General features: G+C 50.4%; 1 protein-coding gene across 2 annotated transcripts in view; it reads left to right on the forward strand.

Annotated features, from left to right (window-relative positions):
• The window catches only part of GYS1 (glycogen synthase 1), a 26187-nt gene that overhangs the window by 7334 nt on the left and 7832 nt on the right, over positions 1 to 11021 (forward strand). For both annotated transcript variants that reach the window (XM_017864300.1, XM_017864301.1), the window contains exons 3-10: positions 326 to 517; positions 1636 to 1821; positions 2064 to 2208; positions 4824 to 4941; positions 5287 to 5407; positions 6025 to 6131; positions 9742 to 9801; positions 9897 to 9975. In XM_017864300.1, coding sequence (XP_017719789.1) covers positions 326 to 517; positions 1636 to 1821; positions 2064 to 2208; positions 4824 to 4941; positions 5287 to 5407; positions 6025 to 6131; positions 9742 to 9801; positions 9897 to 9975 — 1008 coding nt within the window. The remainder of the gene's footprint in view (positions 1 to 325; positions 518 to 1635; positions 1822 to 2063; positions 2209 to 4823; positions 4942 to 5286; positions 5408 to 6024; positions 6132 to 9741; positions 9802 to 9896; positions 9976 to 11021) is intronic.

Genomic DNA, 11021 nt, shown 5'->3' on the forward strand with positions numbered 1-11021 from the left:
AAAAAAAAAAAAAAAAAAAAAAGAAAGAAAGAAAGAAAGTAAGCAAGGGGCAGGGAAAATATTGCAACAGAGATGGAAAAAATGTGTGGCAGGGAAAATATTGCAACAGAAATGGAAAAAAATGTGTGGCAGGAATAAATCATGCAAATAGAAAAATAAAGCTAAGGCAGCAGGTGAGAAATTAGCAGCAGATACGGAAACAGAAGGTAAGGAAGCTAAGGCTTAAGTCTAGACATTTGCCTGCAAATGGAAGAACCACAGATGCATACATATGCGAGGTTGAAGCCCTGAGCCTCCCTATGGTGCCCACCCCACCCCCTTCCAGGTGTATTTTGGGCGCTGGTTGATCGAGGGAGGCCCTCTGGTGGTGCTCCTGGATGTGGGGGCCTCAGCCTGGGCCCTGGAGCGCTGGAAGGGAGAGCTCTGGGATACCTGCAACATCGGAGTGCCGTGGTACGACCGCGAGGCCAACGATGCTGTCCTCTTTGGCTTTCTCACCACCTGGTTCCTGGGTGAGGTAGGCCCTGTCTGACACGTTCCACCCATACCTGAAACTACAATGACCATCAACCCCTGGGCCAGAGGCTGGGGTTTCTCCCTGGGCATTCTGGGAGCCATAGGGTCCTTTAATCCAAGGATTAGCCCTGGCCTTTGGGGACGTGGACATCCAGGGCCCAGGCTCTACTCTCGATGCCAACTTCATTTACTCCAGTCTTCCAAGCGCAGGGATTATAGCGCAAAGTGAGGCAGGTGGGCTTATCCAAGGAATTCTGGGAGTTGTAGTTCTCTAGTGTGATATTGCTGGGCTCAGCTCTCAGATGCTGCCCTGGATGCTTATAAATCTCCAGACTGACCTGGTTTTGACCCCCTTCTAGGTTTTAAAAGGCTCAAGAAGCTTAGTTTCCAGGCTGGATGCGGTGGCTTACGCCTGTAATCCCAGCACTTTGGGAGGCCGATGGGGGAAGATCACTTGAGGCCAGGAGTGCAAGATGGCCGAACCTCGTCTCTACTAAAAATACAAAAAAAATTAGTTGGGCATGGTGGTGGGCACCTATAATCCCAAATCCCAGCTACTTGGGAGGCTGAGACAGGATAATTGCTTAAACCTAGGAGGTGGGAATTGCAGTGAGCTGAGATCGTGTCACAGCACTCCAGCCTGGGCGACAGAGGAGAAAAAAAAAAGCTTAATTTCCCATGCCCTGAGACAAATAATTCAGGAACTGGCTGCTCCTATGGCATTCTGGGAGTTGTAGTCCTTTTTTGCCAGTGTTGGGTGCAGACAGCATACCCTTGAGACAAGGGTTCTTTAGGGACTATGTCCAGGACCTGGGGACGTGAAAACTTCGGTCTTTCCAGTCTTACCCTGCCAGGACTTAGAAGGCTGGCCAAAAGATCCTCAGTTCTTGTCAACCCCTGGAGGGGCAATTACTTGAGCCCAGGAGTTCAAGACCAGCCTGGGGTGGCTCAGAGATTTACAGGTCCCCATCCGGTAGGGATTGCTGCAGTGGGCCGCCGCCCACTCTGTGCAGTAGTGGTGACAGATTTGCCTCTCCCCGAGTGCTTGTCCCTATTGGGGATTACCAATTCTCTTCCCGACACTCGTGGAGACAGCAGCCCTGTCCCTGTTGCCCACAGTTCCTCGCGCAGAGTGAGGAGAAGCCACACGTGGTTGCTCACTTCCATGAGTGGTTGGCAGGCATTGGACTCTGCCTGTGTCGTGCCCGACGACTGCCTGTAGCAACCATCTTCACCACCCATGCCACGCTGCTGGGGCGCTACCTGTGTGCCGGTGCTGTGGACTTCTACAACAACCTGGAGAACGTGAGCTGGGACCGTGGCAGATGGGGGACTGCGAGTATGCCAGGGAAACCCAAAGCTCCAGGGGGCCCAAGGGGACGGCCCCCTCTTCTCCCAGGATCCAGGAGTCCAAGTGCCCAGACCCTTCCTACCTCAGACCCAATAATCCAGCCGCAGGCACCAATTTATCTTAGGACCCCAGTGTCTGGACCTCCAGACTCTTCTCCCCAGTCCTTCTAACCTGAATGCTGTCACCTCCCACCCAGTTCAATGTGGACAAGGAAGCAGGGGAGAGGCAGATTTATCACCGCTACTGCATGGAAAGAGCGGCAGCCCACTGCGCTCACGTCTTCACTACTGTGTCCCAGATCACCGCCATCGAGGCACAGCACTTGCTCAAAAGGAAACCAGGTAGGGGCTGGGCTAAAGTCCCCAGACATGAATGAGGTAGGCAGCTGTCTATGCCAAAGCCAGTTGCTCGTCATCCCAAGAAACCCACTGTAAGCTGAAATAGCAGAAACCGAAAACGTATTTCGGCTGGGCATGGTGGATTATACCTGTAATCCCAGCACTTTGAGAGGCCAAGGCAGGAGGACCACTTGAGCCCGGAAATTTGAGACCAGCCTGGGCAACATGGTGAATCCCTGGCTAAAAAATTTGCCAGACATTGTGGTGTTTGCCTGTATCCCTAGCGACTCAGGAGGCTGAGGTGGGAGGATTGCTCGAGCCTAGGAGGTCAAGGGTGCAGTGAGCTGTGATTGTGCCATTGCATGATTTGGGTGGCCCAGAGAGACCTTGTCACAGCCTGGGTGACACAGTGAGACCCTGTCTCAAAAAATAAAAAAATGCATTTAATATACCTAACCTAGTGAACATCATAGCTTAGGCTAGTATACCTTAAATGTACCCAGAACACTTTATGTTAGCCTACAACTGGGCAAAATCATCCAATACAAACCTATTTTATTATTTATTTATTTATTTATTTATTTTTGAGACAGAGTCTCACTCTGTTGCCCAGGCTGGAGTGCAGTGGCACTATCTCGGCTCACTACAAGCTGCGCCTCCCAGGTTCATGCCATTCTCCTGCCTCAGCCTCCCGAGTAGCTGGGACTACAGGCACCCGCCTGGCTAATTTTAATACAAACGTATTTTATAATAAAGTGTTGAATAGGCCGGGCACAGTGGCTCACACCTGTAATCCTAACACTTTGGGAGGCCAAGGCGGGCAGAAGGGGAGGTCAGGAGATCGAGACCAGCCTGGCCAACATGGTGAAACTCCATCTCTACTAAAAATACAAAAATTAGCTGGGTGTGGTGGTGGGCGCCTGTAATCCCAGCTACTCGGGAGGCTGAGGCAGGATAATCGCTTGAACCTGGGAGGCAGAGGTTGCAGTGAGCTGAGATCACACCACTGCACTCCAGCCTGGACGACAGAGCGAGACTCCATCTCAAAAAATAAAGTGTTGAATATCTCATCAAAATTCAAAATTGGACACATGTGGATGTGTGTAACTTTCACACTATCATAAAGTTGAAAAATCATAACTTGGCTGGGTACGGTGGCTTACATCTGTAATCCCAGCACTTTGGGAGGCCGAGGTGGGCAGATCACCTGAGATCTTGTGCTCAAGACCAGCCTGGCCAACGAGGTGAAACCCCGTCTCTACCAAAAATACAAAAATTAGCTGGGCATGGTGGCCGGCACCTGTAATCCTGGCTACCCAGCTATTTGGGAGGCTGAGGCAGGAGAATCTCTTGAACCCAAGAGGTGGAGGTTGCAGTGAGCCAAGATTGTGCCACTGCACTCCAGCCTAGGCAACAAGAGCACAACTCTGTCTCAAAAAAGAAAAGAAAAATCATAACTTGGACCATCCTAAGTCCTAAGTTGGGGGCCATCAGTTACCATTATTTTCCTGAAGAATAGAGAACTACAGCTCCCAGAAGGCTGTGGGGGTTGTGACCTATATTTGAGGCCCTCTGACTATATACTCTGGAGGCTAATGGGAGGTATAATTTCTTTCATGTTAATTTCAGATATGATAAAATTCTATAATTGACTAATGTAGATTGGTCTTATGAAAGGGAATGGAAGATCAGTGGACTTTGTTTTTGAAAAAGGTAAGGTCGGAACTGGGCATTCTTCCCAGCCCTTGGTATCCCTTCTCAGTGAGTATAAGGTGAGAACTACAACTCCCAGAAAGCCTTTGACTGGTTAGCTCCATTTGTTCCCAGAACTTTGCCCTAGGAGCTGATGGGGGTTGTAGTTTTTCATTGATATACTTTAATTTCTGTGAGGAAAAGAAATGATTGGGTCCCTGTAAGAAGCTTGGAAGTAGAGGATATATCCTAGGAGAAGCAGGACTTTGGGGATGTTTAATCATTTCCATCTTAGGGTGGACTAAGGGGAAACAAAAGAACTACAGCTTTCCTAGAATCACCAGTGTGGATCAGATCCCTGGAAGCCATTTGCAGGAGCCAAGGAGACTTATACTTGTGCTTATGAACTTGTGCAAGTAATATTAGGCAAGAAGGCATCTCAGAGTCAGGGTACGTGTGTCACCAAGGTAACTGACCAGCCATGGTGGTTCACACCTGTAATCCCAGCACTTTAGGAGACCAAGGCAGGAAGACTGCTTGAAGCCAGGAATTTGAGATCAGCCTGGGCAACATGACAAGACCCCATCACTACAAAAGTAAAATAAATAAATTAGCCGGGTGTGGTAGTACACACCTGTAGTCCCAGCTACTTGGGAGGCTGAGGTGGGAGGATTGCTTGACCCCAGGAGGTCAGAGATGCTATGAGCTGTGATTGTGCCACTCACTGCTCTTCAGCCTGAGCGACAGAGGAAAACCCTGTCTCCAAAGAAAAAAAAAAAAGGCAGGAGGGGGGACCTCAAAGGAACGTTATTAAAACAAAGAAATTGCAAAAGGCAGATAAAGGGTGTTTTCTTCATGTTTTCATTCAACCACAACATTGATCTGAATGAACAAATAAAACATGGGACCCTCACCCCCAATCCCAGATATTGTGACCCCCAATGGGCTGAATGTGAAGAAGTTTTCTGCCATGCATGAGTTCCAGAACCTCCATGCTCAGAGCAAGGCTCGAATCCAGGAGTTTGTGCGGGGCCATTTTTATGGGTACGTGGGGCATATACCTAGGTCTTAAGAGAGGAGGGCGTTGGGAGCCTAACCATCTAGGTCTGGGGAGGGAGAGGGCAGCTGGGGGCCCAGACTCCTGGGTCTGAGGGAGGGGGCACCTGGGTATTCGGCCTCCTTAGTTCTTGAGCACCGGAACAATGGGCTGAGGATTAAAGGAAAGCCCCATCTGAAGAGAAGAACTACAACTTCCAGGAGGCCCCATGATGCCTCTGTATTACCTAAGACATCCTCTGCCCCTACCCATAGCTTCTGGGATTTATAGTTTTGAGGCCAGGGCTAGCGGGTGAGGGCTTTGGGCCTTACCGTGCCTTGTGGGTTCTTTAGGCATCTGGACTTCAACTTGGACAAGACCTTGTACTTCTTTATCGCTGGCCGCTATGAGTTCTCCAACAAGGGTGCCGACGTCTTCCTGGAGGCCTTGGCCCGGCTCAACTATCTGCTCAGAGTGAGGCCTGGGCTATGAGGGGACAGGGAGGGCAAGCAAAGCAGTTTATAACTGGGGAGAATAGCCAGGCGCAGTGGCTCACGCCTGTAATCCCAACACTTTGGGAGGCCATGGCGGGAGGATCACTTGAGCCCAGGAGATGGAGACCAGCCTGGGCAACATGGTGAAACCCCATCTCTACAAAAAATACAAAAATTAAATTAGCCAGGCATGGTGGCTCACACCTGTAGTCCCAGCTACTAGGGAGGGTGAACGGGGAGGATCACGTGAGCCCGGGAGGCGGAGGTTGCAGTGAGCCGAGATCACACCACTGCACTCCAGCCTGGTCGACAGAAAAAGAACACTGTCTCAAAAACAAACAAACAAAACAAAAAATAACAGAACAGGAAGCCAGGAAGCCAGGAAGATGGGGGTAGGAAAGCACCTGTGTGTGTTGGGGTGCCGTGAGGGGAGTATAGAGACCCAGAAAGAAGGGCAGAATCCAAGTGGCGACTGTCCTATAATTCTCCTTGACAGGAAGGGGTATGGCAGGATCCCAGCAGTCTTGGCAGAAAGGCTGGCTGGACCCAGGCTTCCCCGACGTGATCCTGGCCTTCCCCTGCTTTCTTTCTGCGCAGGTGAATGGCAGCGAGCAGACTGTGGTTGCCTTCTTCATCATGCCGGCGCGGACCAACAATTTCAACGTGGAAACCCTCAAAGGCCAAGCCGTGCGCAAACAGCTTTGGTCAGCAGCCCTCACTCCAGACCCCGGCCCAGCCCACTCCCAGCTGTGTACTTTGGGTCCTGTGTTTCTCCTAGAGTCTCAGCCTTTTGGTTTTGTTTTGTTTTTGTTTTTGTTTTGAGACACTCTCACTCTGTCGCTCAGGCTGGAGTGCAGTGGCGCAATCTTGGCTCACTGCAACCTCCCGGATTCAAGCAATTCTCCTGCCTCAGCCTCCCAAGTAGCTGGGACTACAGGCACCCACTGCCATACCCGGCTCTTTTTTTTTTTTTGAGACAGAGTCTCCCTCTGTCACCCACGCTGGAGTGTACTGGCACGATCTTGGCTCACTGCAACCTCTGCCTCCTGGGTTCAAGCAGTTCTGCCTCAACCTCTCGAGTAGCTGGGACTACAGGTGTACGCCACCATGCCCGGCTAATTTTTGTATTTTCAGTAGAGACGGGGTTTCACCATGTTGGCCAGGTTGGTCTCAAACTCCTGACCTTGTGATCCGCCTGCCTCGGCCTCCCAAAGTGCTGGGATTACAGGCATGAGCCACCACACCCGACCTTTTTTTTTTTTTTCTTTTGAGATAGAGTCTTGCTCTGTCACCCAGGCTGGAGTGCGATGGCGCGATCTCAACTCACTGCAACCTCCGCCTCCTGGGTTCAAGTGATTTTCCTGCCTCAGCCTCTCAAGTAGCTGAGTGCCACCACACCTGGCTAACTTTTTATTTTTATGAGAGATGGGGTTTCACTATGTTGGCCAGGCTGGTCTTGAACTCCTGACTTCAGGTGATCCACCTGCCTGGCCAAGGAATCCTCCCTGGGATTCCAGGCGTGAGCCACTACACTTACCTTTTTTTTGTATTTTTAGTAGATACGGGGTTTCACCATGTTGGCGAGGCTGATCTCAAACACCTGACCTCAGGTGATCCAGTCATCTCGGCCTCCCAAAGTCCTGGGATTCCAGGCGTGAGCCACCATGCCTTGCCTTTTTTTGTATTTTTAGTAGAGACGGGGTTTCACCATGTTGGCCATGCTGATCTTGAACACCTGACCTCAGGTGATCCAGCCGCGTTGGCATCCCAAAGTGCTGGGATTACAGGGGTGAGCCACTGTGCCCAGCTTAGTTTCTTTTTCTTTTCTCTGATTTTTTTGTTTTTTGTTTTTTGTGTTTTTTTGAAACTCTGTCTCAAAAAAGTCTCTGTTGTCCAGGCTGGAGTGCAGTGGCGTGATCTCGGCTCACTACAACCTCTACCTCCCAGCGAACCTCAGTTTCTTCATCTGTAAAACCGTTCATTCATTAGCAGCAGATGCTGAGTATCTACTATGTGCTGACTAATTTTTATATTTTTAGTACCAATGAGATTTCACCATGTTGACTAGGCTGGTCTCGAACTCCTGACCTCAAGTGATCCGCCCTCAGGTATTCCAGGTCCTGGGAATACAGCTGTGAACCAGAAAGATAAGATCCCTTTCCTCATGGAGCTTGTGTGCTAGAAAATCCTGTAGATGGAATATATTTTCGGGCAAAAATAAAGCAGAACTGGAATATGAGATGGGGTTGTCAGGACAGGCCACACTGAGAAAGTGTTATTGGGCAGAGACGGGGGAAGGTGATGAGGGAACAAACCCTGTGGGTATCTGGGGAACAGTAAATGCAAAGGCCCTGAGGCATGATTGAGACACGGTGGGTAGGCCCATGGGGCTGGAGCGGCATGTCTCATAGAGAAGGGGTAGAAAGTGAGGCAGGATGGTGGGGTGCTCCTGTAGACCCAGCTACCTGGGAGGCTAAGGCAGGAGGATCATTTCAGCCCTGGAGGTTGAGGCTGTAGTGAGGCCTGATTGCGCCACTGCACTCCAGCCTAGGGGACAGAGTGAAACTCCGTCTCAAAAATAGAAAAAAGAAGTTAGGCGTGGTGGCTCACACCTGTAATCCCAGCACTTTGGGAGGCTGAGGTGGGTGGATCACCTGAGGCTGGAAGTTTGAGACCAGCCTGACCAACATGGTGAAAGCCCGTCTTTACTAAAGATACAAAAATTAGCTAGGCGTGGTGATGCACATCTGTAGTCCTAGCTACTCAGGAGGCTGAGGCAGGAAAATCGCTCGAACCTGGGAGGCAGAGGTTGCAGTGAGCCAAGATCACGCCAATACACTCCAGCATGGGTGACAGCCAGACTCTGTCTCAAAAAAAAAAAAAAAAAGAAAGAAAGAAAGAGGAGGCTGGGCGTGGTGACTCACAATCCCAGCACTTTGGGAGGCTGAGGCGGGCGGATCACTTGAGGTCAGGAGTTTGAGACCAGCCTGGTCCACATGGTGAAATCCCATCAGTACTAAAAATATAAAAATTAGCCAGACGTGGTGGCGCACGCTTGTAATTGCAGCTACTCAGGAGGCTGAGACAGGAGAATTTCTTGAACCTAGAAAGTGGCTGAGATTGCGCCAGCCTGGGCAACAGAGCGAGACTCTGTCTCAAAAGAAAAAAGAAAAAAAGAAAAAGAAAAATAAACGAGGCCAGAGCTATGGGAGGATTTTAAGTAGAAGAGTGACCGTGGGGTGTCATGTGACACTGCTAGTTTTACTTGTGTGCCTAAATGGTCCTTTTTCAGAATGTTTCTTTTCGTATAACATGGGGCTTAGCATTGCCATCTGCAGGACAAGTACAAGTCCTAATAATAGCTGACATTTCTAGAAGGCTTGCTATGTGTACTTTTTCACATGACATCATTGGGTCCTCATTGCAAACCTCTGAGGTCGATTCTATTTTCATCCTCATCTGAAAAGTGAGTCACTGCAGTCAGAGAGGGAAGGCCAACTGTCCCTGACCACACAGCTGATGTCAGGCACGTGGGATCTAAGCCTTCCAGGGCCTGCCCCCTCGGTCCCCATCCTCCAGCTTGGAGGCCCCAGGGCACGGCTTCCCTGCTCACACCTCAGTTTCCTTGCTACCCTAGAAACCTAAGAGTAGCCAGGCACGGTGGCTCACGCCTGTAATCTCAGCACTTTGGGAGGCTGAGGTGGCCAATTACCAGTCAGAGGTCAGGAGTTCAACACCAGACTGGCCAACATGGTGAAACCCCGTCTCTGCTAAAAATACAAAAATTAGCCAGGCATGGTGGCAGGTGCCTGTAATCCCAGCTACTCAGGAGGATGAGGCAGGAGAATTGCTTAGACCTGGGAGGCAGAGGTTGCAGTGAGCCAAGATTGTACCACTGCACTCCAGTCTGGGTGACAGAGTAACTCTGTCAAAAAAAAAAAAAAAAAAAAGAAATAAACTTCCGGTGTGGTGGCTGAAGCCTATAATCCCAGCACTTTGGGAGGCCAAGGTGGGCAGGTCATCTGAGGTCCGGAGTTTAAGACCAGCCTGACCAACATGGACAAACCCCATCTCTCCTAAAAATTAGCCAGGCATGGTGGCACATGCCTGTAATCCCAGCTACTTGGGAGGCTGAGGCAGGAGAATCGCTTGAACCCGGGAGGCGGAGGTTGCGGTGAGCTGAGATCACGCCATTGTACTCCAGCCTGGGCGACAAGAGCCAAACTCTGTCTCAAAATAAACAAACAAACTAAAGAAGCCTAACAGTAAATGACAGCTGGTGTGTGTGTGACCCTGTTGCTCTGCTTCCTCCAGGGACACGGCCAACACGGTGAAGGAGAAGTTCGGGAGGAAGCTTTATGAATCCTTACTGGTGTGAGTGCCCCGCCCTCAGCCCTGTGCCCTCCCAGGCCCTGACTAAGCCCTCTCGTCACTCCATTCTCACATGCATGCCCCTGCTTGCCTGGCAGTGGGAGCCTTCCTGACATGAACAAGATGCTGGATAAGGAAGACTTCACTATGATGAAGAGAGCCATCTTTGCAACGCAGGTATGGATTGGACCTCTGTGCAGAGAGATGGCAGTTCCCGGTAGCCCCAGAGGCAGCTTGCCACGCCAGCTCAGACCCCAGAGATTGCCGGGAGTGCTGCTTTCTCCTGCAGCCCTTTATTAAGGGATCTATTCTGAGATCCACAGAAGGGCATGTGCTGACTGGTACAACTTCACCTACGGAGGCACAACATGGTGAAATCCCGTCTCTACTAAAAATACAAAAATTAGCCGGGCGTGGTGGTGGGTACCTGTAATCCCAGGTACTTGGGAGGCTGAGACAGGAGTATCGCCTGAACCCGGGAGGTGGAGGCTGCAGTGAGCCGAGATGGCACCACTGCACTCCAGCCTGGGCGACAGAGTGAGACTCCGTCTCAAAATAAATAAATACAATAAAAATAAATAAATAAGCTTCCCTTTGCTTACTGACCTCAGAGTCCCAGAGAAGCCACACCTCCCAGCAACCCCCGTGGCAGAATAAGCCACAGAAAACCGCCCACCCTAAGTTCCTCCGTAAGTGAAGTTGTATCAGTGAAGTGCAGTGGCCGGATCTTGGCTCACTGCAAGCTCCGCCTCCTGGGTTCACGCCATTCTCCTGCCTCAGCCTCCCGAGTAGCTGGGACTACAGGCGCCTACCACCACACCCGGCTATTTTTTTTGTATTTTTAGTAGAGACGGGGTTTCACCGTGTTAGCCATGAGGGTCTCGATCTCCTGACCTTGTCATCCTCCCGCCTCAACCTCCCAAAGTGCTGGGATTACAGGCGTGAGCCACTGCCCCTGGCGATTGGAGGTGAATTTTCGTAAGGAAACTACAACTCCCAGCAGCCTCCAAAGCTTGCTGCCATATTGGTACAGTCTCCACCCCCATTGACTGAGGACAGTTATACTTTCTTTGGGTTTCTTTAATGATAGAGCCCAGAGTACATAACAAGATAGCTACAACTCCTCTTAGTCGTTGGAGGTAAGGGAGTTGCTAACACTGGCTTTGCCTCAAAGACAGCTGGGAATTGTAGTTCTTTTTTTTTTTTTTTTTTTTTTTTTTTTT

This window comes from Rhinopithecus bieti, unplaced genomic scaffold, assembly GCF_001698545.2.
Source record: "Rhinopithecus bieti isolate Rb0 unplaced genomic scaffold, ASM169854v2 scaffold_75559, whole genome shotgun sequence".
NCBI lineage: Eukaryota > Metazoa > Chordata > Mammalia > Primates > Cercopithecidae > Rhinopithecus > Rhinopithecus bieti.